This window comes from Pecten maximus, chromosome 18, assembly GCF_902652985.1.
Source record: "Pecten maximus chromosome 18, xPecMax1.1, whole genome shotgun sequence".
NCBI classification, from domain to species: domain Eukaryota; kingdom Metazoa; phylum Mollusca; class Bivalvia; order Pectinida; family Pectinidae; genus Pecten; species Pecten maximus.
The window spans coordinates 23,396,252-23,421,841 of NC_047032.1; the positions used below are offsets into that span (position 1 = coordinate 23,396,252).

At 43.2% G+C, this 25,590-nt stretch overlaps 1 protein-coding gene across 2 annotated transcripts in view; it reads left to right on the top strand.

Annotated features, from left to right (window-relative positions):
* LOC117316833 (ubiquinol-cytochrome-c reductase complex assembly factor 1-like) overlaps positions 1 to 24,088 on the top strand; it is a 36,874-nt gene extending 12,786 nt beyond the window's left edge. For both annotated transcript variants that reach the window (XM_033871613.1, XM_033871614.1), the window contains 4 exons: positions 11,345 to 11,453; positions 18,679 to 18,759; positions 21,610 to 21,723; positions 23,343 to 24,088. In XM_033871613.1, coding sequence (XP_033727504.1) covers positions 11,345 to 11,453; positions 18,679 to 18,759; positions 21,610 to 21,723; positions 23,343 to 23,486 — 448 coding nt within the window. In that variant the 3' untranslated portion in view covers positions 23,487 to 24,088. The remainder of the gene's footprint in view (positions 1 to 11,344; positions 11,454 to 18,678; positions 18,760 to 21,609; positions 21,724 to 23,342) is intronic.
* Positions 24,089 to 25,590: the final 1,502 nt, after the last annotated feature.

Consider the following 25,590-nt stretch of genomic DNA (forward strand, 5'->3'; position numbering starts at 1 on the left):
GTTAAGGGAGAGAATGTCCCATCACTTCTCTACTGAACACAGGCCTTGTTAAGGGAGAGTGTCCCATCACTTCTCTACTGTACACAGGCCTTGTTAAGGGAGAGTGTCCCATCACTTCTCTACTGTACACAGGCCTTGTTAAGGGAGAGAGTGTCCCATCACTTCTCTACTGTACACAGGCCTTGTTAAGGGAGAGTGTCCCGTCACTTCTCTACTGTACACAGGTCTTGTTAAGGGAGAGAGTGTCCCATCACTTCTCTACTGTACACAGGCCTTGTTAAGGGAGAGTGTCCTATCACTTCTCTACTGTACACAGGCCTTGTTAAGGGAGAGTGTGTCCCATCACTTCTCTACTGTACACAGGCCTTGTTAAGGGAGAGTGTCCCATCACTTCTCTACTGTACACAGGCCTTGTTAAGGGAGAGAGTCTCCATCACTTCTCTACTGTACACAGGCCTTGTTAAGGGAGAGTGTCCCATCACTTCTCTACTGTACACAGGCCTTGTTAAGGGAGAGTGTCCCATCACTTCTCTACTGTACACAGGCCTTGTTAAGGGAGAGAGTGTCCCATCACTTCTCTACTGTACACAGGCCTTGTTAAGGGATAGAGTGTCCCAACACTTCTCTACTGTACACAGGACTTGTTAAGGGAGAGAGTGTCCCATCACTTCTCTACTGTACACAGGCCTTGTTAAGGGAGAGTCTCCATCACTTCTCTACTGTACACAGGCCTTGTTAAGGGAGAGAGTGTCCCATCACTTCTCTACTGTTCACAGGCCTTGTTAAGGGAGAGAGTGTCCCATCACTTCTCTACTGTACACAGGCCTTGTTAAGGGAGAGTGTCCCATCACTTCTCTACTGTACACAGGCCTTGTTAAGGGAGAGAGTCTCCATCACTTCTCTACTGTACACAGGCCTTGTTAAGGGATAGAGTGTCCCATCACTTCTCTACTGTACACAGGCCTTGTTAAGGGAGAGTGTCCATCACTTCTCTACTGTACACAGGCCTTGTTAAGGGAGAGAGTGTCCCATCACTTCTCTACTGTACACAGGCCTTGTTAAGGGAGAGTGTCCCATCACTTCTCTACTGTACACAGGCCTTGTTAAGGGAGAGAGTGTCCCATCACTTCTCTACTGTACACAGGCCTTGTTAAGGGAGAGAGTGTCCCATCACTTCTCTACTGTACACAGGCCTTGTTAAGGGAGAGTGTCCCATCACTTCTCTACTGTACACAGGCCTTATTAAGGTAGAGTGTCCCATCACTTCTCTACTGTACACAGGCCTTGTTAAGGGAGAGTGTCCCATCACTTCTCTACTGTACACAGGCCTTGTTAAGGGAGAGAGTGTCCCATCACTTCTCTACTGTACACAGGCCTTGTTAAGGGAGAGTGTCCCATCACTTCTCTACTGTACACAGGCCTTGTTAAGGTAGAGTGTCCCATCACTTCTCTACTGTACACAGGCTTGTTAAGGGAGAGTGTCACATCACTTCTCTACTGTACACAGGTCTTGTTAAGGGAGAGTGTCCCATCACTTCTCTACTGTACACAGGCCTTGTTAAGGGAGAGTGTCCCATCACTTCTCTACTGTACAGGCCTTGTTAAGGGAGTGTCCCATCACTTCTCTACTGTACACAGGCCTTGTTAAGGGAGAGTATCACGTCACTTCTCTACTGTACACAGGCCTTGTTAAGGGAGAGAGCGTCCCATCACTTCTCTACTGTACACAGGCCTTGTTAAGGGAGAGTCTCCATCACTTCTCTACTGTACACAGGCCTTGTTACGGGAGAGAGTGTCCCATCACTTCTCTACTGTACACAGGCCTTGTTAAGGGAGAGTGTCCCATCAATTCTCTACTGTACACAGGCCTTGTTAAGGGAGAGTCTCCATCACTTCTCTACTGTACACAGGCCTTGTTAAGGGAGAGAATGTCCCATCACTTCTCTACTGAACACAGGCCTTGTTAAGGGAGAGTGTCCCATCACTTCTCTACTGTACACAGGCCTTGTTAAGGGAGAGTGTCCCATCACTTCTCTACTGTACACAGGCCTTGTTAAGGGAGAGAGTGTCCCATCACTTCTCTACTGTACACAGGCCTTGTTAAGGGAGAGTGTCCCGTCACTTCTCTACTGTACACAGGTCTTGTTAAGGGAGAGAGTGTCCCATCACTTCTCTACTGTACACAGGCCTTGTTAAGGGAGAGTGTCCTATCACTTCTCTACTGTACACAGGCCTTGTTAAGGGAGAGTGTGTCCCATCACTTCTCTACTGTACACAGGCCTTGTTAAGGGAGAGTGTCCCATCACTTCTCTACTGTACACAGGCCTTGTTAAGGGAGAGAGTCTCCATCACTTCTCTACTGTACACAGGCCTTGTTAAGGGAGAGTGTCCCATCACTTCTCTACTGTACACAGGCCTTGTTAAGGGAGAGTGTCCCATCACTTCTCTACTGTACACAGGCCTTGTTAAGGGAGAGAGTGTCCCATCACTTCTCTACTGTACACAGGCCTTGTTAAGGGATAGAGTGTCCCAACACTTCTCTACTGTACACAGGACTTGTTAAGGGAGAGAGTGTCCCATCACTTCTCTACTGTACACAGGCCTTGTTAAGGGAGAGTCTCCATCACTTCTCTACTGTACACAGGCCTTGTTAAGGGAGAGAGTGTCCCATCACTTCTCTACTGTTCACAGGCCTTGTTAAGGGAGAGAGTGTCCCATCACTTCTCTACTGTACACAGGCCTTGTTAAGGGAGAGTGTCCCATCACTTCTCTACTGTACACAGGCCTTGTTAAGGGAGAGAGTCTCCATCACTTCTCTACTGTACACAGGCCTTGTTAAGGGATAGAGTGTCCCATCACTTCTCTACTGTACACAGGCCTTGTTAAGGGAGAGTGTCCATCACTTCTCTACTGTACACAGGCCTTGTTAAGGGAGAGAGTGTCCCATCACTTCTCTACTGTACACAGGCCTTGTTAAGGGAGAGTGTCCCATCACTTCTCTACTGTACACAGGCCTTGTTAAGGGAGAGAGTGTCCCATCACTTCTCTACTGTACACAGGCCTTGTTAAGGGAGATAGTGTCCCATCACTTCTCTACTGTACACAGGCCTTGTTAAGGGAGAGTGTCCCATCACTTCTCTACTGTACACAGGCCTTATTAAGGTAGTGTGTCCCATCACTTCTCTACTGTACACAGGCCTTGTTAAGGGAGAGTGTCCCATCACTTCTCTACTGTACACAGGCCTTGTTAAGGGAGAGAGTGTCCCATCACTTCTCTACTGTACACAGGCCTTGTTAAGGGAGAGTGTCCCATCACTTCTCTACTGTACACAGGCCTTGTTAAGGGAGAGTGTCCCATCACTTCTTTACTGTACACAGGCCTTGTTAAGGGAGAGAGTGTCCCATCATTTCTCTACTGTACACAGGCCTTGTTAAGGGATTACACAGGCCTTGTTAAGGGAGAGAGTGTCGCATCACTTCTCTACTGTACACAGGCCTTGTTAAGGGAGAGTCTCCATCACTTCTCTACTGTACACAGGCCTTGTTAAGGTAGAGTGTCCCATCACTTCTCTACTGTACACAGGCCTTGTTAAGGGAGAGTGTCACATCACTTCTCTACTGTACACAGGTCTTGTTAAGGGAGAGTGTCCCATCACTTCTCTACTGTACACAGGCCTTGTTAAGGGAGAGTGTCCCATCACTTCTCTACTGTACACAGGCCTTGTTAAGGGAGTGTCCCATCACTTCTCTACTGTACACAGGCCTTGTTAAGGGAGAGTATCACGTCACTTCTGTACTGTACACAGGCCTTGTTAAGGGAGAGAGTGTCCCATCACTTCTCTACTGTACACAGGCCTTGTTAAGGGAGAGTCTCCATCACTTCTCTACTGTACACAGGCCTTGTTAAGGGAGAGAGTGTCCCATCACTTCTCTTCTGTACACAGGCCTTGTTAAGGGAGAGTGTCCCATCAATTCTCTACTGTACACAGGCCTTGTTATGGTAGAGTGTCCCATCACTTCTCTACTGTACACAGGCCTTGTTAAGGGAGAGTCTCCATCACTTCTCTACTGTACACAGGCCTTGTTAAGGGAGAGTGTACCATCACTTCTCTACTGTACACAGGCCTTGTTAAGGGAGAGTGTACCATCACTTCTCTACTGTACACAGGCCTTGTTAAGGGAGAGTGTCACATCACTTTTCTACTGTACACAGGCCTTGTTAAGGGAGAGAGTGTCCCATCACTTCTCTACTGTACACAGGCCTTGTTAAGGGATTACACAGGCCTTGTTAAGGGAGAGTGTGTCCCATCACTTCTCTACTGTACACAGGCCTTGTTAAGGGAGAGTGTCACATCACTTCTCTACTGTACACAGGCCTTGTTAAGGGAGAGAGTGTCCCATCACTTCTCTACTGTACACAGGCCTTGTTAAGGGAGAGTGTCACATCACTTCTCTACTGTACACAGGTCTTGTTAAGGGAGAGTGTCCCATCACTTCTCTACTGTACACAGGCCTTGTTAAGGGAGAGTGTCCCATCAATTCTCTACTGTACACAGGCCTTGTTAAGGGAGTGTCCTATCACTTCTCTACTGTACACAGGCCTTGTTAAGGGAGAGTGTCCCATCACTTCTCTACTGTACACAGGCCTTGTTAAGGGAGAGTGTCCCATCACTTCTCTACTGTACACAGGCCTTGTTAAGGGAGAGTGTCCCATCACTTCTCTACTGTACACAGGCCTTGTTAAGGGAGAGTGTCCCATCACTTCTCTACTGTACACAGGCTAGGCCTTGTTAAGGGAGAGTCTCCATCACTTCTCTACTGTACACAGGCCTTGTTAAGGGAGAGAGTGTCCCATCACTTCTCTACTGTACACAGGCCTTATTAAGGGAGAGAGTGTCCCATCACTTCTCTACTGTACACAGGCCTTGTTAAGGGAGAGAGTGTCCCATCACTTCTCTACTGTACACAGGCCTTGTTAAGGGAGAGTGTCCCATCACTTCTCTACTGTACACAGGCCTTGTTAAGGGAGAGTGTCCCATCACTTCTCTACTGTACACAGGCCTTATTAAGGTAGAGTGTCCCATCACTTCTCTACTGTACACAGGCCTTGTTAAGGGAGAGTGTCCCATCACTTCTCTACTGTACACAGGCCTTGTTAAGGGAGAGAGTGTCCCATCACTTCTCTACTGTACACAGGCCTTGTTAAGGGAGAGTGTCCCATCACTTCTCTACTGTACACAGGCCTTGTTAAGGTAGAGTGTCCCATCACTTCTCTACTGTACACAGGCTTGTTAAGGGAGAGTGTCACATCACTTCTCTACTGTACACAGGTCTTGTTAAGGGAGAGTGTCCCATCACTTCTCTACTGTACACAGGCCTTGTTAAGGGAGAGTGTCCCCATCACTTCTCTACTGTACAGGCCTTGTTAAGGGAGTGTCCCATCACTTCTCTACTGTACACAGGCCTTGTTAAGGGAGAGTATCACGTCACTTCTCTACTGTACACAGGCCTTGTTAAGGGAGAGAGCGTCCCATCACTTCTCTACTGTACACAGGCCTTGTTAAGGGAGAGTCTCCATCACTTCTCTACTGTACACAGGCCTTGTTACGGGAGAGAGTGTCCCATCACTTCTCTACTGTACACAGGCCTTGTTAAGGGAGAGTGTCCCATCAATTCTCTACTGTACACAGGCCTTGTTAAGGGAGAGTCTCCATCACTTCTCTACTGTACACAGGCCTTGTTAAGGGAGAGAATGTCCCATCACTTCTCTACTGAACACAGGCCTTGTTAAGGGAGAGTGTCCCATCACTTCTCTACTGTACACAGGCCTTGTTAAGGGAGAGTGTCCCATCACTTCTCTACTGTACACAGGCCTTGTTAAGGGAGAGAGTGTCCCATCACTTCTCTACTGTACACAGGCCTTGTTAAGGGAGAGTGTCCCGTCACTTCTCTACTGTACACAGGTCTTGTTAAGGGAGAGAGTGTCCCATCACTTCTCTACTGTACACAGGCCTTGTTAAGGGAGAGTGTCCCATCACTTCTCTACTGTACACAGGCCTTGTTAAGGGAGAGGTGTCCCATCACTTCTCTACTGTACACAGGCCTTGTTAAGGGAGAGTGTCCCATCACTTCTCTACTGTACACAGGCCTTGTTAAGGGAGAGAGTCTCCATCACTTCTCTACTGTACACAGGCCTTGTTAAGGGAGAGTGTCCCATCACTTCTCTACTGTACACAGGCCTTGTTAAGGGAGAGTGTCCCATCACTTCTCTACTGTACACAGGCCTTGTTAAGGGAGAGAGTGTCCCATCACTTCTCTACTGTACACAGGCCTTGTTAAGGGATAGAGTGTCCCATCACTTCTCTACTGTACACAGGCCTTGTTAAGGGAGAGAGTGTCCCATCACTTCTCTACTGTACACAGGCCTTGTTAAGGGAGAGTCTCCATCACTTCTCTACTGTACACAGGCCTTGTTAAGGGAGAGAGTGTCCCATCACTTCTCTACTGTTCACAGGCCTTGTTAAGGGAGAGAGTGTCCCATCACTTCTCTACTGTACACAGGCCTTGTTAAGGGAGAGTGTCCCATCACTTCTCTACTGTACACAGGCCTTGTTAAGGGAGAGAGTCTCCATCACTTCTCTACTGTACACAGGCCTTGTTAAGGGATAGAGTGTCCCATCACTTCTCTACTGTACACAGGCCTTGTTAAGGGAGAGTGTCCATCACTTCTCTACTGTACACAGGCCTTGTTAAGGGAGAGAGTGTCCCATCACTTCTCTACTGTACACAGGCCTTGTTAAGGGAGAGTGTCCCATCACTTCTCTACTGTACACAGGCCTTGTTAAGGGAGAGAGTGTCCCATCACTTCTCTACTGTACACAGGCCTTGTTAAGGGAGATAGTGTCCCATCACTTCTCTACTGTACACAGGCCTTGTTAAGGGAGAGTGTCCCATCACTTCTCTACTGTACACAGGCCTTATTAAGGTAGTGTGTCCCATCACTTCTCTACTGTACACAGGCCTTGTTAAGGGAGAGTGTCCCATCACTTCTCTACTGTACACAGGCCTTGTTAAGGGAGAGAGTGTCCCATCACTTCTCTACTGTACACAGGCCTTGTTAAGGGAGAGTGTCCCATCACTTCTCTACTGTACACAGGCCTTGTTAAGGGAGAGTGTCCCATCACTTCTTTACTGTACACAGGCCTTGTTAAGGGAGAGAGTGTCCCATCATTTCTCTACTGTACACAGGCCTTGTTAAGGGATTACACAGGCCTTGTTAAGGGAGAGAGTGTCGCATCACTTCTCTACTGTACACAGGCCTTGTTAAGGGAGAGTCTCCATCACTTCTCTACTGTACACAGGCCTTGTTAAGGTAGAGTGTCCCATCACTTCTCTACTGTACACAGGCCTTGTTAAGGGAGAGTGTCACATCACTTCTCTACTGTACACAGGTCTTGTTAAGGGAGAGTGTCCCATCACTTCTCTACTGTACACAGGCCTTGTTAAGGGAGAGTGTCCCACACTTCTCTACTGTACACAGGCCTTGTTAAGGGAGTGTCCCATCACTTCTCTACTGTACACAGGCCTTGTTAAGGGAGAGTATCACGTCACTTCTCTACTGTACACAGGCCTTGTTAAGGGAGAGAGTGTCCCATCACTTCTCTACTGTACACAGGCCTTGTTAAGGGAGAGTCTCCATCACTTCTCTACTGTACACAGGCCTTGTTAAGGGAGAGAGTGTCCCATCACTTCTCTTCTGTACACAGGCCTTGTTAAGGGAGAGTGTCCCATCAATTCTCTACTGTACACAGGCCTTGTTATGGTAGAGTGTCCCATCACTTCTCTACTGTACACAGGCCTTGTTAAGGGAGAGTCTCCATCACTTCTCTACTGTACACAGGCCTTGTTAAGGGAGAGTGTACCATCACTTCTCTACTGTACACAGGCCTTGTTAAGGGAGAGTGTACCATCACTTCTCTACTGTACACAGGCCTTGTTAAGGGAGAGTGTCACATCACTTTTCTACTGTACACAGGCCTTGTTAAGGGAGAGAGTGTCCCATCACTTCTCTACTGTACACAGGCCTTGTTAAGGGATTACACAGGCCTTGTTAAGGGAGAGTGTGTCCCATCACTTCTCTACTGTACACAGGCCTTGTTAAGGGAGAGTGTCACATCACTTCTCTACTGTACACAGGCCTTGTTAAGGGAGAGAGTGTCCCATCACTTCTCTACTGTACACAGGCCTTGTTAAGGGAGAGTGTCACATCACTTCTCTACTGTACACAGGTCTTGTTAAGGGAGAGTGTCCCATCACTTCTCTACTGTACACAGGCCTTGTTAAGGGAGAGTGTCCCATCAATTCTCTACTGTACACAGGCCTTGTTAAGGGAGTGTCCTATCACTTCTCTACTGTACACAGGCCTTGTTAAGGGAGAGTGTCCCATCACTTCTCTACTGTACACAGGCCTTGTTAAGGGAGAGTGTCCCATCACTTCTCTACTGTACACAGGCCTTGTTAAGGGAGAATGTCCCATCACTTCTCTACTGTACACAGGCCTTGTTAAGGGAGAGTGTCCCATCACTTCTCTACTGTACACAGGCTAGGCCTTGTTAAGGGAGAGTCTCCATCACTTCTCTACTGTACACAGGCCTTGTTAAGGGAGAGAGTGTCCCATCACTTCTCTACTGTACACAGGCCTTATTAAGGGAGAGAGTGTCCCATCACTTCTCTACTGTACACAGGACTTGTTAAGGGAGAGAGTGTCCCATCACTTCTCTACTGTACACAGGCCTTGTTAAGGGAGAGTCTCCATCACTTCTCTACTGTACACAGGCCTTGTTAAGGGAGAGAGTGTCCCATCACTTCTCTACTGTTCACAGGCCTTGTTAAGGGAGAGAGTGTCCCATCACTTCTCTACTGTACACAGGCCTTGTTAAGGGAGAGTGTCCCATCACTTCTCTACTGTACACAGGCCTTGTTAAGGGAGAGAGTCTCCATCACTTCTCTACTGTACACAGGCCTTGTTAAGGGATAGAGTGTCCCATCACTTCTCTACTGTACACAGGCCTTGTTAAGGGAGAGTGTCCATCACTTCTCTACTGTACACAGGCCTTGTTAAGGGAGAGAGTGTCCCATCACTTCTCTACTGTACACAGGCCTTGTTAAGGGAGAGTGTCCCATCACTTCTCTACTGTACACAGGCCTTGTTAAGGGAGAGAGTGTCCCATCACTTCTCTACTGTACACAGGCCTTGTTAAGGGAGATAGTGTCCCATCACTTCTCTACTGTACACAGGCCTTGTTAAGGGAGAGTGTCCCATCACTTCTCTACTGTACACAGGCCTTATTAAGGTAGTGTGTCCCATCACTTCTCTACTGTACACAGGCCTTGTTAAGGGAGAGTGTCCCATCACTTCTCTACTGTACACAGGCCTTGTTAAGGGAGAGAGTGTCCCATCACTTCTCTACTGTACACAGGCCTTGTTAAGGGAGAGTGTCCCATCACTTCTCTACTGTACACAGGCCTTGTTAAGGGAGAGTGTCCCATCACTTCTTTACTGTACACAGGCCTTGTTAAGGGAGAGAGTGTCCCATCATTTCTCTACTGTACACAGGCCTTGTTAAGGGATTACACAGGCCTTGTTAAGGGAGAGAGTGTCGCATCACTTCTCTACTGTACACAGGCCTTGTTAAGGGAGAGTCTCCATCACTTCTCTACTGTACACAGGCCTTGTTAAGGTAGAGTGTCCCATCACTTCTCTACTGTACACAGGCCTTGTTAAGGGAGAGTGTCACATCACTTCTCTACTGTACACAGGTCTTGTTAAGGGAGAGTGTCCCATCACTTCTCTACTGTACACAGGCCTTGTTAAGGGAGAGTGTCCCACACTTCTCTACTGTACACAGGCCTTGTTAAGGGAGTGTCCCATCACTTCTCTACTGTACACAGGCCTTGTTAAGGGAGAGTATCACGTCACTTCTCTACTGTACACAGGCCTTGTTAAGGGAGAGAGTGTCCCATCACTTCTCTACTGTACACAGGCCTTGTTAAGGGAGAGTCTCCATCACTTCTCTACTGTACACAGGCCTTGTTAAGGGAGAGAGTGTCCCATCACTTCTCTACTGTACACAGGCCTTGTTAAGGGAGAGTGTCCCATCAATTCTCTACTGTACACAGGCCTTGTTAAGGTAGAGTGTCCCATCACTTCTCTACTGTACACAGGCCTTGTTAAGGGAGAGTCTCCATCACTTCTCTACTGTACACAGGCCTTGTTAAGGGAGAGTGTACCATCACTTCTCTACTGTACACAGGCCTTGTTAAGGGAGAGTGTACCATCACTTCTCTACTGTACACAGGCCTTGTTAAGGGAGAGTGTCACATCACTTTTCTACTGTACACAGGCCTTGTTAAGGGAGAGAGTGTCCCATCACTTCTCTACTGTACACAGGCCTTGTTAAGGGATTACACAGGCCTTGTTAAGGGAGAGTGTGTCCCATCACTTCTCTACTGTACACAGGCCTTGTTAAGGGAGAGTGTCACATCACTTCTCTACTGTACACAGGCCTTGTTAAGGGAGAGAGTGTCCCATCACTTCTCTACTGTACACAGGCCTTGTTAAGGGAGAGTGTCACATCACTTCTCTACTGTACACAGGCCTTGTTAAGGGAGAGTGTCCCATCACTTCTCTACTGTACACAGGCCTTGTTAAGGGAGAGTGTCCCATCAATTCTCTACTGTACACAGGCCTTGTTAAGGGAGTGTCCTATCACTTCTCTACTGTACACAGGCCTTGTTAAGGGAGAGTGTCCCATCACTTCTCTACTGTACACAGGCCTTGTTAAGGGAGAGTGTCCCATCACTTCTCTACTGTACACAGGCCTTGTTAAGGGAGAATGTCCCATCACTTCTCTACTGTACACAGGCCTTGTTAAGGGAGAGTGTCCCATCACTTCTCTACTGTACACAGGCTAGGCCTTGTTAAGGGAGAGTCTCCATCACTTCTCTACTGTACACAGGCCTTGTTAAGGGAGAGAGTGTCCCATCACTTCTCTACTGTACACAGGCCTTATTAAGGGAGAGAGTGTCCCATCACTTCTCTACTGTACACAGGCCTTGTTAAGGGAGAGAGTGTCCCATCACTTCTCTACTGTACACAGGCCTTGTTAAGGTAGAGTCGCCATCACTTCTCTACTGTACACAGGCCTTGTTAAAGTAGAGTCCTTCCCCCCTGTCTGCCATATACAGACTTTGTGTCTTTGAGTCAGTTGTTTTAAGACTAACTAACTTCTTTGTCATGGTTAAATAGAGTTGATAAATAGAACTGATTCTGTATTTTGAACAGGATCATTCTTACACGGCTGAATTTTGAAGGAGTAGAAGGCAGATACTTCAGAAATGTCCTTATCACTATGATGTGGAAAAGTACAGAAACTCGAATGAAGGAAATGGAGGTAACATATAACTTGATTTAGACTTCACCGCATTCCTTTATATTAAAGATTAACAGTGACCAGCTTAGCAGTTTCTTACAATCTTGGTGTAATGCTACCTACAGGTGAACCTACATCATGAAATTTGAGATAATGATTACTGGTGTGTTATGGTTAAATGAAGCCCATGGTGAAGTGAATCCCCTTCCCCTCATGGTAAAGTGAATCTTTGTTCTTTTTTTTTGGGGGGGGGGTCACCAATTTCAAAAATAAATATGATTGGGGTCAGGAAAATTAAGCTGGGGCGGCCGGGCACTTTACTTTACCATGGCCATGCTAACCGTGGCTGCCCTAAATTTTATTACCCGAGACATATTCTTGTTATTGTGTTGAGAGGAATGAATGAAGGTAATCTGAAAAAGATTTGGTGAAACAATTTCAGTTAGCAAGAAAACTGTGAAATGCTTTTCCTTTACCATATATAGTCATGGTAAAGTAAGGCAACCTGCCCCACACTGAATTTTTGTTTGATCATGTTTGGAGAAATAGTTCAGCTAATTGATAAAAAATTCAGTGAAAAAAAATGAATTGAAGACAAATTTAGATTTAAGGTGCCTTCATTTTACAATAGAGGGGATTCATTTCACCAATATGATATTTTGACTACTTTTCATTTCACCAATATGATATTTTGACTACTTTTCATTTCACCAATATGATATTTTGACTACTTTTCATTTCACCAATATAATATTTTGGCTACTTTTCATTTCACCAATATGATATATTGACTACTTTTCATTTCACCAATATGATATTTTGGCTACTTTTCATTTCACCAATATGATATTTTGACTACTTTTCATTTCACCAATATGATATTTTGACCACTTTTCATTTCACCAATATGATATTTTGACTACTTTTCCTTTCACCAATATGATATTTTGACTACTTTTCATTTCACCAATATGATATTTTGACTACTTTTCATTTCACCAATATGATATTTTGACTCCTTTTCATTTCACCAATATGATATTTTGACCACTTTTCATTTCACCAATATGATATTTTGACTCCTTTTCATTTCACCACAACGCAATATGATATTTTGGCTACTTTTCATTTCACCAATATGATCTTTTGACCACTTTTCATTTCACCAATATGATATTTTGACTCCTTTTCATTTCACCACAACGCAATATGATATTTTGACTACTTTTCATTTCACCAATATGATATTTTGACTACTTTTTATTTCACCAATATGATATTTTGACTACTTTTCATTTCACCAATATGATATTTTGACCACTTTTTATTTCACCAATATGATATTTTGACTACTTTTCATTTCACCAATATGATATTTTGACTACTTTTCATTTCACCAATATGATATTTTGGCTACTTTTCATTTCACCAATATGATATTTTGACTCCTTTTCATTTCACCAATTCGCAATATGATCTTTTGACCACTTTTCATTTCACCAATATGATATTTTGACTCCTTTTCATTTCACCAATATGATATTTTGACTACTTTTCATTTCACCAATATGATATTTTGGCTACTTTTCATTTCACCAATATGATATTTTGACTCCTTTTCATTTCACCACAACGCAATATGATATTTTGACTACTTTTCATTTCACCAATATGATATTTTGACTACTTTTCATTTCACCAATATGATATTTTGGCTACTTTTCATTTCACCAATATGATATTTTGACTCCTTTTCATTTCACCAATTCGCAATATGATCTTTTGACCACTTTTCATTTCACCAATATGATATTTTGACTCCTTTTCATTTCACCAATATGATATTTTGACTACTTTTCATTTCACCAATATGATATTTTGGCTACTTTTCATTTCACCAATATGATATTTTGACTCCTTTTCATTTCACCACAACGCAATATGATATTTTGGCTACTTTTCATTTCACCAATATGATATTTTGACTACTTTTCATTTCACCAATATGATCTTTTGACTACTTTTCATTTCACCAATATGATATTTTGATTACTTTTCATTTCACCAATATATTTTGACCACTTTTCATTTCACCAATATGATATTTTGACTCCGGTTCACTTCACCATATTCGCTTTTTGACCCTGGTTCATTTCACCATGCTTCAAAATACCATGCCACACTAGTACTGGTACAAATTTCTTTAAAATGTCAAGATCCAACATGGCCTTCTATTGGTCTTATTTTACATTGGGTAAATCTAACATAGAATATTTAGGCCTAAACGGTCTATCATTGATACACTTAAGTCCCTGTGTTACCCGTCACTGTTAACAGTTTTACAGTCTTTGTTATATATTTATCACCAGAAGCGAGGACCTGTGTTACGCGTCACTGTTAACAGTTTTACAGTCTTTGTTATATATTTATCACCAGAAGCGAGGACCTGTGTTACGCGTCACTGTTAACAGTTTTACAGGCCTTTGTTAGGTCATCCGCCGTCCGCCGTGCGTAAACTTTTCACATTTCAAACTTCTTCTCAAGTTCCACCAGTGGGATTGAGCTGAAACTTGCCTGAAATGATGCTGGGATGGTCCCGACCAAGTGTTGTTATTTTTCGGGTCAGTCTGAAATCCAAGATGGCCGCCACAGCCGCCATTTTGAAAACACATTTGAAACTTCTAATCGAGTTCCACCAGTGCTATTGAGCTGAAACTTGCCTGAAATGATCCTGAGATGATCCCGACCAAGTGTTGTTATTTTTCAGGTCGGTCAGATATTCAAGATGGCCGCCATGGCAACCATCTTGAAAAACACATTTTAAACTTCTTCTCCAGTTCCACTGGTGCCATTGAGTTGGAAATTGTTGAGGATGTTAAGGAGGGAGAGCCAACAAAGTGTTATTATTTTTCGGCTTCGTAAAAACTTTGACATGGCAGCCATGTCGGCCATTTTGTAACATGATTGCGCAATCACGGTTCTTCTGAACAACACCTATTTGAAACTTCTTCTCAAATTCCACCAGTGGGATTCAGTTCTTACTTACCAAAAATGATCCTGAGATGGTCCTGACCAAGTGTTGTTATTTTTCAGGTCAGTCAGAAATCCAAGATGGCCGCCATGGCAACCATCTTGAAAAACACATTTTAAACTTCTTCTCCAGTTCCACTGGTGCGATTGAGCTGGAAGTTGGTGAGGATGTTAAGGAGGGAGAGTCAACAAAGTGTTGTTATTTTTTGGCTTTGTAAAAACTTTGACATGGCAGCCACGTCGGCCATTTTGTAACATGATTGCACAATCATGGTTCTTCTGAACTACACCTATTTGAAACTTCTTCTCAAATTCCGCTGATGGGATTCAGTTCTTACTTACCAAAAATGATCCTGAGATGGTCCTGACCAAGAGTTGCTATTTTTCAGGTCAGTCAGTAATCCAAGATGGCCGCCATGGCAACCATCTTGAAAAACACATTTTAAACTTTTCCTCCAGTTTCAATGGTGCAATTGAGCTGGAAACTGGTGAGGATGTTAAGGAAAGATAGTCAACAAAGTGTTGTTATTTTTTGGCATCGTTAAAACTTTGACATGGCAGCTAAGGTGGCCATTTTGTAACATGATTACGCAATCATGGTTTTCCTGAACTATTTGAAACTTCTTCTCAATTTCCACCAGGGGGATTCAGCTCTAACATACCAAAAATGATCTTTAGATGATCCTGGCCAAGTGTTGTTATTTATGGGTCAGTCAGAAATCCAAGATGGCCGCCATGGCAACCATCTTGAAAAACACATTTTTAACTTCTTCTCCAGTTCCACTGGTGCGATTGAGCTTGAAATTGGTGAGGATGTTAAGGAAGCAGAGCCAACAAAGTGTTGTTATTTTTTCGGCCTTGTAAAAACTTTGACATGGCAGCAGCAATGGCAGCCATTTTGTAACATGATTGCGCAATCATGGTTTTCCTGAACAACACCTATTTCAAACTTCTTCTCAAATTCCACCGGTGGGATTCAGCTCTAACTTACCAGAAATTATCCTTAGATGGTCCAGACCAAGTGTTGTTATTTATTGGGTCGGTCAGAAATCCAAGATGGCCACCATGGCCAACAGTGCCACTATATACTTGCTACAGAGAATACATACTACAATAATATAAGGGTTTTAATTTAGAGACAGATGACCGTTAAGGCCCCTGGGCCTCTTGTTATATATTTATCACCAGAAGCGAGGACCTGTGTTACGCGTCACTGTTAACAGTTTTACAGCCTTTGTTATATATTTATCACCAGAAGCGAGGACCTGTGTTACCCGTCACTGTTAACAGTTTTACAGCCTTTGTTATATATTTATCACCAGAAGCGAGGACCTGTGTTACGCGTCACTGTTAACAGTTTTACAGGCCTTTGTTATATATTTGACACCAGAAGTGAGGACCTGTGTTACCCGTCACTGTTAACAGTTTTACTGGCCTTTGTTATATATTTGACACCAGAAGTGAGGACCTGTGTTACGCGTCACTGTTAACAGTTTTAAAGCCCTTTGTTATATATTTGACACCAGAAGTGAGGACCTGTGTTACCCGTCACTGTTAACAGTTTTACAGGCCTTTGTTATATATTTGACACCAGAAGTGAGGACCTGTGTTACGCGTCACTGTTAACAGTTTTACAGGCCTTTGTTATATATTTGACACCAGAAGTGAGGACCTGTGTTACCCGTCACTGTTAACAGTTTTACAGGCCTTTGTTATATATTTATCACCAGAAGTGAGGACCTGTGTTAGGCGTCACTGTTAACAGTTTTACAAGCCTTTGTTATATATTTATCACCAGAAGTGAGGACCTGTGTTACCCGTCACTGTTAACAGTTTTACAGGCCTTTGTTATATATTTGACACCAGAAGTGAGGACCTGTGTTACCCGTTACTGTTAACAGTTTTACAAGCCTTTGTTATATATTTATCACCAGAAGTGAGGACCTGTATTACGCGTCACTGTTAACAGTTTTACAGGCCTTTGTTGTATATTTGACACCAGAAGTGAGGACCTGTGTTACGCGTCACTGTTAACAGTTTTACAGGCCTTTGTTATATATTTATCACCAGAAGCGAGGACCTGTGTTACGCGTCACTGTTAACAGTTTTAAAGCCCTTTGTTATATATTTGACACCAGAAGTGAGGACCTGTGTTACCCATCACTGTTAACAGTTTTACAGGCCTTTGTTATATATTTATCACCAGAAGCGAGGACCTGTGTTACGCGTCACTGTTAACAGTTTTAAAGCCCTTTGTTATATATTTGACACCAGAAGTGAGGACTTGTGTTACGAGTCACTGTTAATAGTTTTAAAGCCCTTTGTTATATATTTGACACCAGAAGTGAGGACCTGTGTTACCCGTCACTGTTAACAGTTTTACAGGCCTTTGTTATATATTTATCACCAGAAGTGAGGACCTGTGTTACGCGTCACTGTTAACAGTTTTACAGGCCTTTGTTATATATTTATCACCAGAAGTGAGGACCTGTGTTACCCGTCACTGTTAACAGTTTTACAGGCCTTTGTTATATATTTATCACCAGAAGTGAGGACCTGTGTTACCCGTCACTGTTAACAGTTTTACTGGCCTTTGTTATATATTTATCACCAGAAGTGAGGACCTGTGTTACGCGTCACTGTTAACAGTTTTACAGGCCTTTGTTATATATTTATCACCAGAAGTGAGGACCTGTGTTACGCGTCACTGTTAACAGTTTTAAAGCCCTTTGTTATATATTTGACACCAGAAGTGAGGACCTGTGTTACCCGTCACTGTTAACAGTTTTACAGGCCTTTGTTATATATTTGACACCAGAAGTGAGGACCTGTGTTACGCGTCACTGTTAACAGTTTTACAGGCCTTTGTTATATATTTGACACCAGAAGTGAGGACCTGTGTTACGCGTTACTGTTAACAGTTTTACAGGCCTTTGTTATATATTTATCACCAGAAGTGAGGACCTGTGTTACCCGTCACTGTTAACAGTTTTAAAGCCCTTTGTTATATATTTATCACCAGAAGTGAGGACCTGTGTTACGCGTTACTGTTAACAGTTTTACAGGCCTTTGTTATATATTTATCACCAGAAGCGAGGACCTACATTGTATGAATGCTGTACCTTGTCTGACATGTATATATGAGTTGACATTGACAGATTCAGTTAGTTGACATTGTCTTTTAAACTCTAATTAAACAAAAACAAACAAAATAGGGAAAACAAATGCAATAATTGATTTTTGCAAATTTCTCTTTCTTTCAATTTTCGAGGATAGTTTTAAGAAATATAAGAAATGTATATATATACCGTATTTGACCTAATAAGGGCGCCCCTACCTTTTTTCAAGGAAATAAATCTTTGACCGAGTGTCAAAATGGTGTCAAAATGGTGTTGAAAAGTAATAATTCATGTGAAATATTTTGCTACTTTTTGTGTTCAATTTTCTTCAGCAAATTAAGTAACTGGAACACATGTTTTCGCCACATTTTGTGTATTCCTACAGGCTACAGATGACATGTCAGTGCAAAGAGCACCCAAAACTAAACACACATACAAATAATAACTTACCATCTTTATTTGAAGATAAAGTAAAGACTTCATTCTTGTAAATGTTGATAAATAACTTTTGTTCAGAACAGAAAGCTAGTAAAAGACATTGTAAATCAATTATTAGGTAAAAGAAAAAGATGTCTGATATGATCTGGGAAATCACCTATTTCTATAAATAGAACACAAATGGTAGAACACACGTTCTCTGGTCTAAAGATCAGCTGGCATAGTTTACAAGTTTACATGAGTATTCAAGTGATGTTTAAGCTTAATATATGATAATGAACAGATATCTTCATCTGGAATATGTTTATGACTGAATATTTTACCGTTTCCACAACCTTGGGTATTCTGCTATAAGGTATATAGTCTGTTTCATAAAACTTCGGAATAATTAATCTGAATAAGGGCGCCCCACTGTCAATTACCCGCGCCCTGCGCCCTTATTAGGTCAAATACGGTATGTATATAAGAAATGCAAAATTAGATTCCTGGAAAATACAACTGATTAACTACATATACATGTAATAGCTATGTATTGGGCCATTTCTATATATTTCAATGAATAATTCTCCCACTTTGCTTAAAGCATTTGATAACACCACAAAAAAATCCACCTATTAAAAACAGTCATTGCATTGTATGAATTACACCTTATGTTATAGACTGTGACCTTCAGCGAAAGAAAAGAGTATTCTGAACAAATGAAGCACCACCTACAAAATGCCTTCCTGTTTTATGACGAGGTAAGGTTGTATTAGCAGAATATTTTTCTGACTATCAATTATATAAATAATTGTCCAAATGATATCAATGTGGATGTTATTTGTTTATTATGTGATGTTTATAATCAATAACTGAAGAGTTTCTCCCAAAATCTTTTTCAGTACTTATTGATTAAAAATGTAAATCATATCGATCACCGCAACGTGGTATCACAAACCGTACAGAAATCAATTGTATGCTTCAATTCTAGAACTTTGAGAACTCTGTGACGTATATTGTGTTAGTTCTTGATATCTTTAGCACAAAATCTAGATCTGTAGAATCTATTTTTAATTCTTTACATTTTCCTAAGAACCAAGAGACATGAATGTATAGAATGTAGTATAGTTTCGACTATTGCAAAAATCGTCGGTAGTGTCAGGTAGTCGGTAGTGTCAGGTAGTCCGTAGTGTCAGGTAGTCGGTAGTGTCAGGTAGTCGGTAGTGTCGGGTAGTCAGTAGTGTCGGGTAGTCGGTAGTGTCGTGTAGTCGGTAGTGTCGGGTAGTCGGTAGTGTCAGGTAGTCGGTAGTGTCGGGGACGTAGTCGGTAGTGGCGGGTAGTCAGTAGTGTCAGGTAGTCAGTAGTGTCAGGTAGTCGGTATTGTCGGGTAGTCGGTAGTGTCAGGTAGTCGGTAGTGTCGGGTAGTCGGTAGTGTCAGGTAGTCGGTAGTGTCGGACAGTCGGTAGTGTCAGGTAGTCGGTAGTGTCGGGTAGTCGGTAGTGTCAGGTAGTCGGTAGTGTCGGACAGTCGGTAGTGTCGGGTAGTCGGTAGTGTCGGGTAGTCGATAGTGTCAGGTAGTCGGTAGTGTCAGGTAGTCGGTAGTGTCGGGTAGTCGGTAGTGGCGGGTAGTCGGTAGTGTCGGGTAGTCGGTAGTGGCGGGTAGTCGGTAGTGTCGGGTAGTCGGTAGTGGCGGGTAGTCGGTAGTGTCGGGTAGTCGGTAGTGTCGGTGGTAGTGTCGGGTAGTCGGTAGTGGCGGGTAGTCGGTAGTGTCGGGTAGTCGGTAGTGGCGGGTAGTCGGTAGTGTCGGGTAGTCGGTAGTGGCGGGTAGTCGGTAGTGTCGGGTAGTCGGTAGTGTCGGTTAGTCGGTAGTGCCAGGTAGTCGGTAGTGTCGGGTAGTCGGAAGTGTCGGGTGGTCGGTAGTGTCTGGTAGTCGGTAGTGTCGGGTAGTCGGTAGTGTCGGGTAGTCGGTAGTGTCAGGTAGTCGGTAGTGTCGGTTAGTCGGTAGTGTCGGGTAGTCGGTAGTGTCGGGTAGTCGGTAGTGTCGGTTAGTCGGTAGTGTCTGGTAGTCGGTAGTGTCGGTTAGTCGGTAGTGTCGGGTAGTCGGTAGTGTCAGGTAGTCGGTAGTGTCGGACAGTCGGTAGTGTCGGGTAGTCGGAAGTGTCGGGTGGTCGGTAGTGTCAGGTAGTCGGTAGTGTCGGGTAGTCGGTAGTGTCGGTTAGTCGGTAGTGTCTGGTAGTCGGTAGTGTCGGTTAGTCGGTAGTGCCAGGTAGTCGGTAGTGTCGGGTAGTCGGTAGTGTCTGGTAGTCGGTAGTGTCGGGTAGGGTCAGGTAGTCGGTAGTGTCGGGTAGTCAGTATTGTCAGGTAGTCAGTAGTGTCGTGTAGTCGGTAGTGTCGGTTAGTCGGTAGTGTCGGGTAGTCGGTAGTGTCAGGTAGTCGGTAGTGTCGGACAGTCGGTAGTGTCGGGTAGTCGGAAGTGTCGGGTGGTCGGTAGTGTCAGGTAGTCGGTAGTGTCGGGTAGTCGGTAGTGTCGGTTAGTCGGTAGTGTCTGGTAGTCGGTAGTGTCGGTTAGTCGGTAGTGCCAGGTAGTCGGTAGTGTCGGGTAGTCGGTAGTGTCTGGTAGTCGGTAGTGTCGGGTAGGGTCAGGTAGTCGGTAGTGTCGGGTAGTCGGTAGTGTCGGGTAGTCGGTAGTGCCAGGTAGTCGGTAGTGTCGGGTAGTCGGAAGTGTCGGGTGGTCGGTAGTGTTGGGTAGTCGGTAGTGTCTGGTAGTCGGTAGTGTCTGGTAGTCGGTAGTGTCTGGTAGTCGGTAGTGTCGGGTAGTCGGTAGTGTCGGAAGTGTCGGGTGGTCGGTAGTGTCTGGTAGTCGGTAGTGTCGGGTAGTCGGTAGTGTCGGGTAGTCTGTAGTGTCGGGTAGTCGGTAGTGTCTGGTAGTCTGTAGTGTCGGGTAGTCGGTAGGGGGGGTCAAAGTTCTATAGTATATTTTGGTGTAAACTTTCCTATAAGAACATATCAATTTATGGACAAAGGGAGGCAACTCCTGTGGATTTGTATGTGGTACCGTATAACTTGCCAATCGATTACCGTTTCTGATGGTAGCTGTATTTGAGGCTTAAAACAACTATAGAATTTGGATTGATGCCTATGAATTATTTTGCTCTAGTTTTTACTTTTTACAGCCGTCAGGTCTTGTGAGTTATGTAGGTGAAAGCCTTTCGAACTGTAAGCCAACAATGTTGAGTTTGCCCTTTGGGTCAGTCTACTAATCTAACCTTCTCTCACGGTCAGAATAATAGTTTATCAAACATGCTATATTGGATAGCAATTGTGTATAACATTTAATCAATGATGTTAGACATTCCTCCTGTTGATCTGAGGACTCATTCCTTTAGGTAATATAATTTAGGGTTTTTTTCATTCCAACCTGACAATGTTTTATGTCAAAACCCAATTTTTAGCCCAAAATGACCTAGCTGGCTGTAAATCTTTAAATCAAGTTAAAAAAAAGGTATTGCATATTCAATGATCAAAACATTAGGCTTACTAAAGTGTTATTGTAGATAATCTTGATACTGAGATAAGAGCTCATCATATAGGGTATTTCTTTTTGTTATAAGGGACTGCTATCAGATGACAAAGCCCTTGCCAATGCCCTTTGGAACATATTGTTTGAACGAAATGATGTCACTGCATCTCAAATGGAACTCATCGTACACTATGTAAGGAGAGAGGTAAATATATGTCAGGACAGATGGCCACGCTTACTTAAACTAGACCTGCTGCAAGAAAATTAAGAGAGGAGTTTGGTATACTGGAATCAGCTTGTTCCCAGCCAGCTGTCTGTCCACCCATCTTTAGATGTAATTTTGTACTGCTCCCGATATTATTTGTGAATTTCAATAAAACTTTGCATACTTGTTGTATATTCAATGTTCTTGTGCCTTCTTGAATGCCATTAAGGGGATACAACACCGTCAGTAATAATCAATTATACTGATTATCATAAATATTGACGAGTGATCTTTGTGTCATCATTTGCTTTGTTGCAATGCCTTTCTAATCTTCTCGATATCTAGACTTTAAACTGCTGGACAAAGCCCACCAGTTTATGTTTATGTTAACAGGCGAAAGGGCTTGTAGACAGGAGAACTGGAAAATGAGGGATCCGTTTTTGTTCATCTTTTCCAAATCTGGTGGGGGTAGTTTTGAAACGATCCCAAGATGGTCCTCACCTAGTGATGTTTTTTTTCGGGTTGTCAGAAAATCAAGATGGCTGCCAACAGTACCACTATAGTGATTCAGCTCAAACATTCTTGAAATGATCACTGTGGTCTCGACCAAGTTATGTTATGTTTAGGTTGGTCCTAAATCCAAGATGGCCACCATCTTCTTCTCATGTTCCATATATGGAATTCAGCTTAATTTTCTTTAAACGACACTTATTAAACACTTTTTGTACACATTCTGTTGTGTATTGTACTCTTTCTGTTGTTTAGTGTATACTTCCTGTTGTTTATTGTACACTTCCTGTTGTTTATTGTATACCGACCGGTACTTCCTGTTGTAAAGTGTGAACTTTGTTATTTATTGAACACTTTCTACATTTCCTGTTGTGTATTGTACACTTCCTGTTGTTTATTGTGCACTGTCTGTTGTTTATTGTATACTTTCTGTTGTTTTTGCCCACTTTCTACACTTCCTGTTGTTTATTGTATATCGACCGGTACTTCCTGTTGTAAAGTGTGAGCTGTCTGTTATTTATTGAACACTTTCTACATTTCCTGTTGTTTATTGTATACTTCCTGTTGTTTTTTGTATACCGACCGGTACTTCCTGTTGTAAAGTGTGAGCTTTCTGTTATTTATTGAACACTTTCTACATTTCCTGTTGTTTATTGTATACTTCCTGTTGTTTATTGTATACTTCCTGTTGTTTAGTGTGCACTTTCTGTTGTTAATTGAATACTTTCTATGCTTCCTGCTGTTTTTGTATGCTTTCTTGGGCTGCGATAGCTCAGTTAGTTGATGCGTCGGCCAGTCAACCTCAGGTGAAGATTAGAGGTGCTTGGTTGTGACATTCCCTACCTGTGTCTGTTTGTGTTTCTCTGGAAGCTGAGAAGCGGGCCATTCTTTGCAGTCGTGATGTGTCCTTGGGCAAGACATTACCTTAATTGCTCTGGAAGGCATGCCAGGGGCCTCCATATGTTGTTTAGTTAGGTAACCACCAACTACTACAAGGAATCACAGCCTCAAAATTATCCTGGCTGTTCACAGGAAAATAAACCCAGCAAACTTCCTGTTGTTTATTGTACACTTCCTGTTGTTTATTGTAATTATTTCCTCTATTCTAGGTGTTTCGTGTCGACCAGATTGACAGCAAGGCATTACTATCAAAGGGCTTTGTTCCATTTGGGACTCTGTATGGAGAAAGAAAAAATGAAGAAAAGAAGAAAATTGCTTTAAACATTCTTAATGTTGAGTTTGTGCCAAAGTGATTGACAAAAAGAGAATCTATAGTGATATTTTTTTCAGATTGTGTTTAAAAAAACTTTCCTCAGATTGCTATTTATTATTTCCTGTGAACTATCTACACACATATGTACCTTCATTTAGAACAGACTTGAACTTTTCAAAAAGTCCAAAGGAGCATCAAAATGATGAAATGACATTCAACAGTTGTCTTCCTCCTGAGCTGTACAGTGCTCAAGTGTACCTATATATGTAAGAATATGTTTTCCTAAAAGGAAAATGCATTACCTACTACTCTGTGCAAGTGAGGAAATTAAAATTACATATTTAGAATGTGTCCAAATTGCATTTTATATTAGGAACAGAATTTTTTTGTTTTGTTTTGTTGAAATACATAAAAATACAATTACCGGTTATGTTATATTTTCCTTTTTGCTTAAAAACTATTGATGGTTTTTCTCATTGTCTCTTCAACTGTTCTGCATCATTAAACAACAAAAGACCTTTTTTCACAAACAATAGAATTTTATCCACAAATCAATTTGACCAAAACCAGATGTTATTTGTAGCACCTTTAGAGTGAACACTTGAGATAGGTTTTTAACATTCAAATACAATGTTATTGATATCGCTGTTTTTGGAATTTTTTCTTCAGTTTTTTGTTTTTCAAATGATGATATGAATATTTTTGATGCAACTTTTAATATGATAGTATCTATGAAACTATATCTGAACACAAAGTAAGAGGCCCAAAGGGGTCTGTATCAAATCAGCAAAACACTAAATAAACACACCAGAAAACTACTTGCATTATCAACAAAAACAATTATTAAAGGTCTTTTCACCTAAGGTGAAAAGCCCTAATAATAAGAGAAAGAGCAAAAACAAAACATGTATGTTGTTTGGGGGACACAACAAGGACACAGTCGTTAGGTCCAATGCCTAAGTCAGAACCAGTCGTCGACAGACATCAGACTGACAACAAGGACAGTCGTTAGGTCCCCTACCTAAGTCAGCACCAGTCACCGACAGACATCACACTGACAACAAGGACATAGTCACCCAGATCCCCTACCTAAGTCAGCACCAGTCGTCGACAGACATCACACTGACAACAAGGACATAGTCGTTAGGTCCCCTACCTAAGTCAGCACCAGTCGTCGACAGACATCACACTGACAACAAGGACATAGTCGTTAGGTCCCCTACCTAAGTCAGCACCAGTCGTCGACAGACATCACACTGACAACAAGGACATAGTCGTTAGGTCCCCTACCTAAGTCAGCACCAGTCGTCGACAGACATCACACTGACAACAAGGACATAGTCGTTAGGTCCCCTACCTAAGTCAGCACCAGTCGTCGACAGACATCACACTGACAACAAGGACATAGTCGTTAGGTCCCCTACCTAAGTCAGCACCAGTCGTCGACGGACATCACACTGACAACAAGGACAGTCGTTAGGTCCCCTACCTAAGTCAGCACCAGTCACCGACAGACATCACACTGACAACAAGGACATAGTCGTTAGGTCCCCTACCTAAGTCAGCACCAGTCGTCGACAGACATCACACTGACAACAAGGACATAGTCGTTAGGTCCCCTACCTAAGTCAGCACCAGTCGTCGACAGACATCACACTGACAACAAGGACATAGTCGTTAGGTCCCCTACCTAAGTCAGCACCAGTCGTCGACGGACATCACACTGACAACAAGGACAGTCGTTAGGTCCCCTACCTAAGTCAGCACCAGTCACCGACAGACATCACACTGACAACAAGGACAGTATTTAGGTCCCCTACCTAAGTCAGAACCAGTCGTCGACAGACATCACACTGACAACAAGGACAGTCGTTAGGTCCCCTACCTAAGTCAGCACCAGTCACCGACTGACATCACACTGACAACAAGGACATAGTCGTTAGGTCCCCTACCTAAGTCAGCACCAGTCACCGACTGACATCACACTGACAACAAGGACATAGTCGTTAGGTCCCCTATCTAAGTCAGCACCAGTCACCGACAGACATCACACTGACAACAAGGACATAGTCGTTAGATCCCCTACCTAAGTCAGCACAAGTCGTCGACAGACATCACACTGACAACAAGGACAGTCGTTAGGT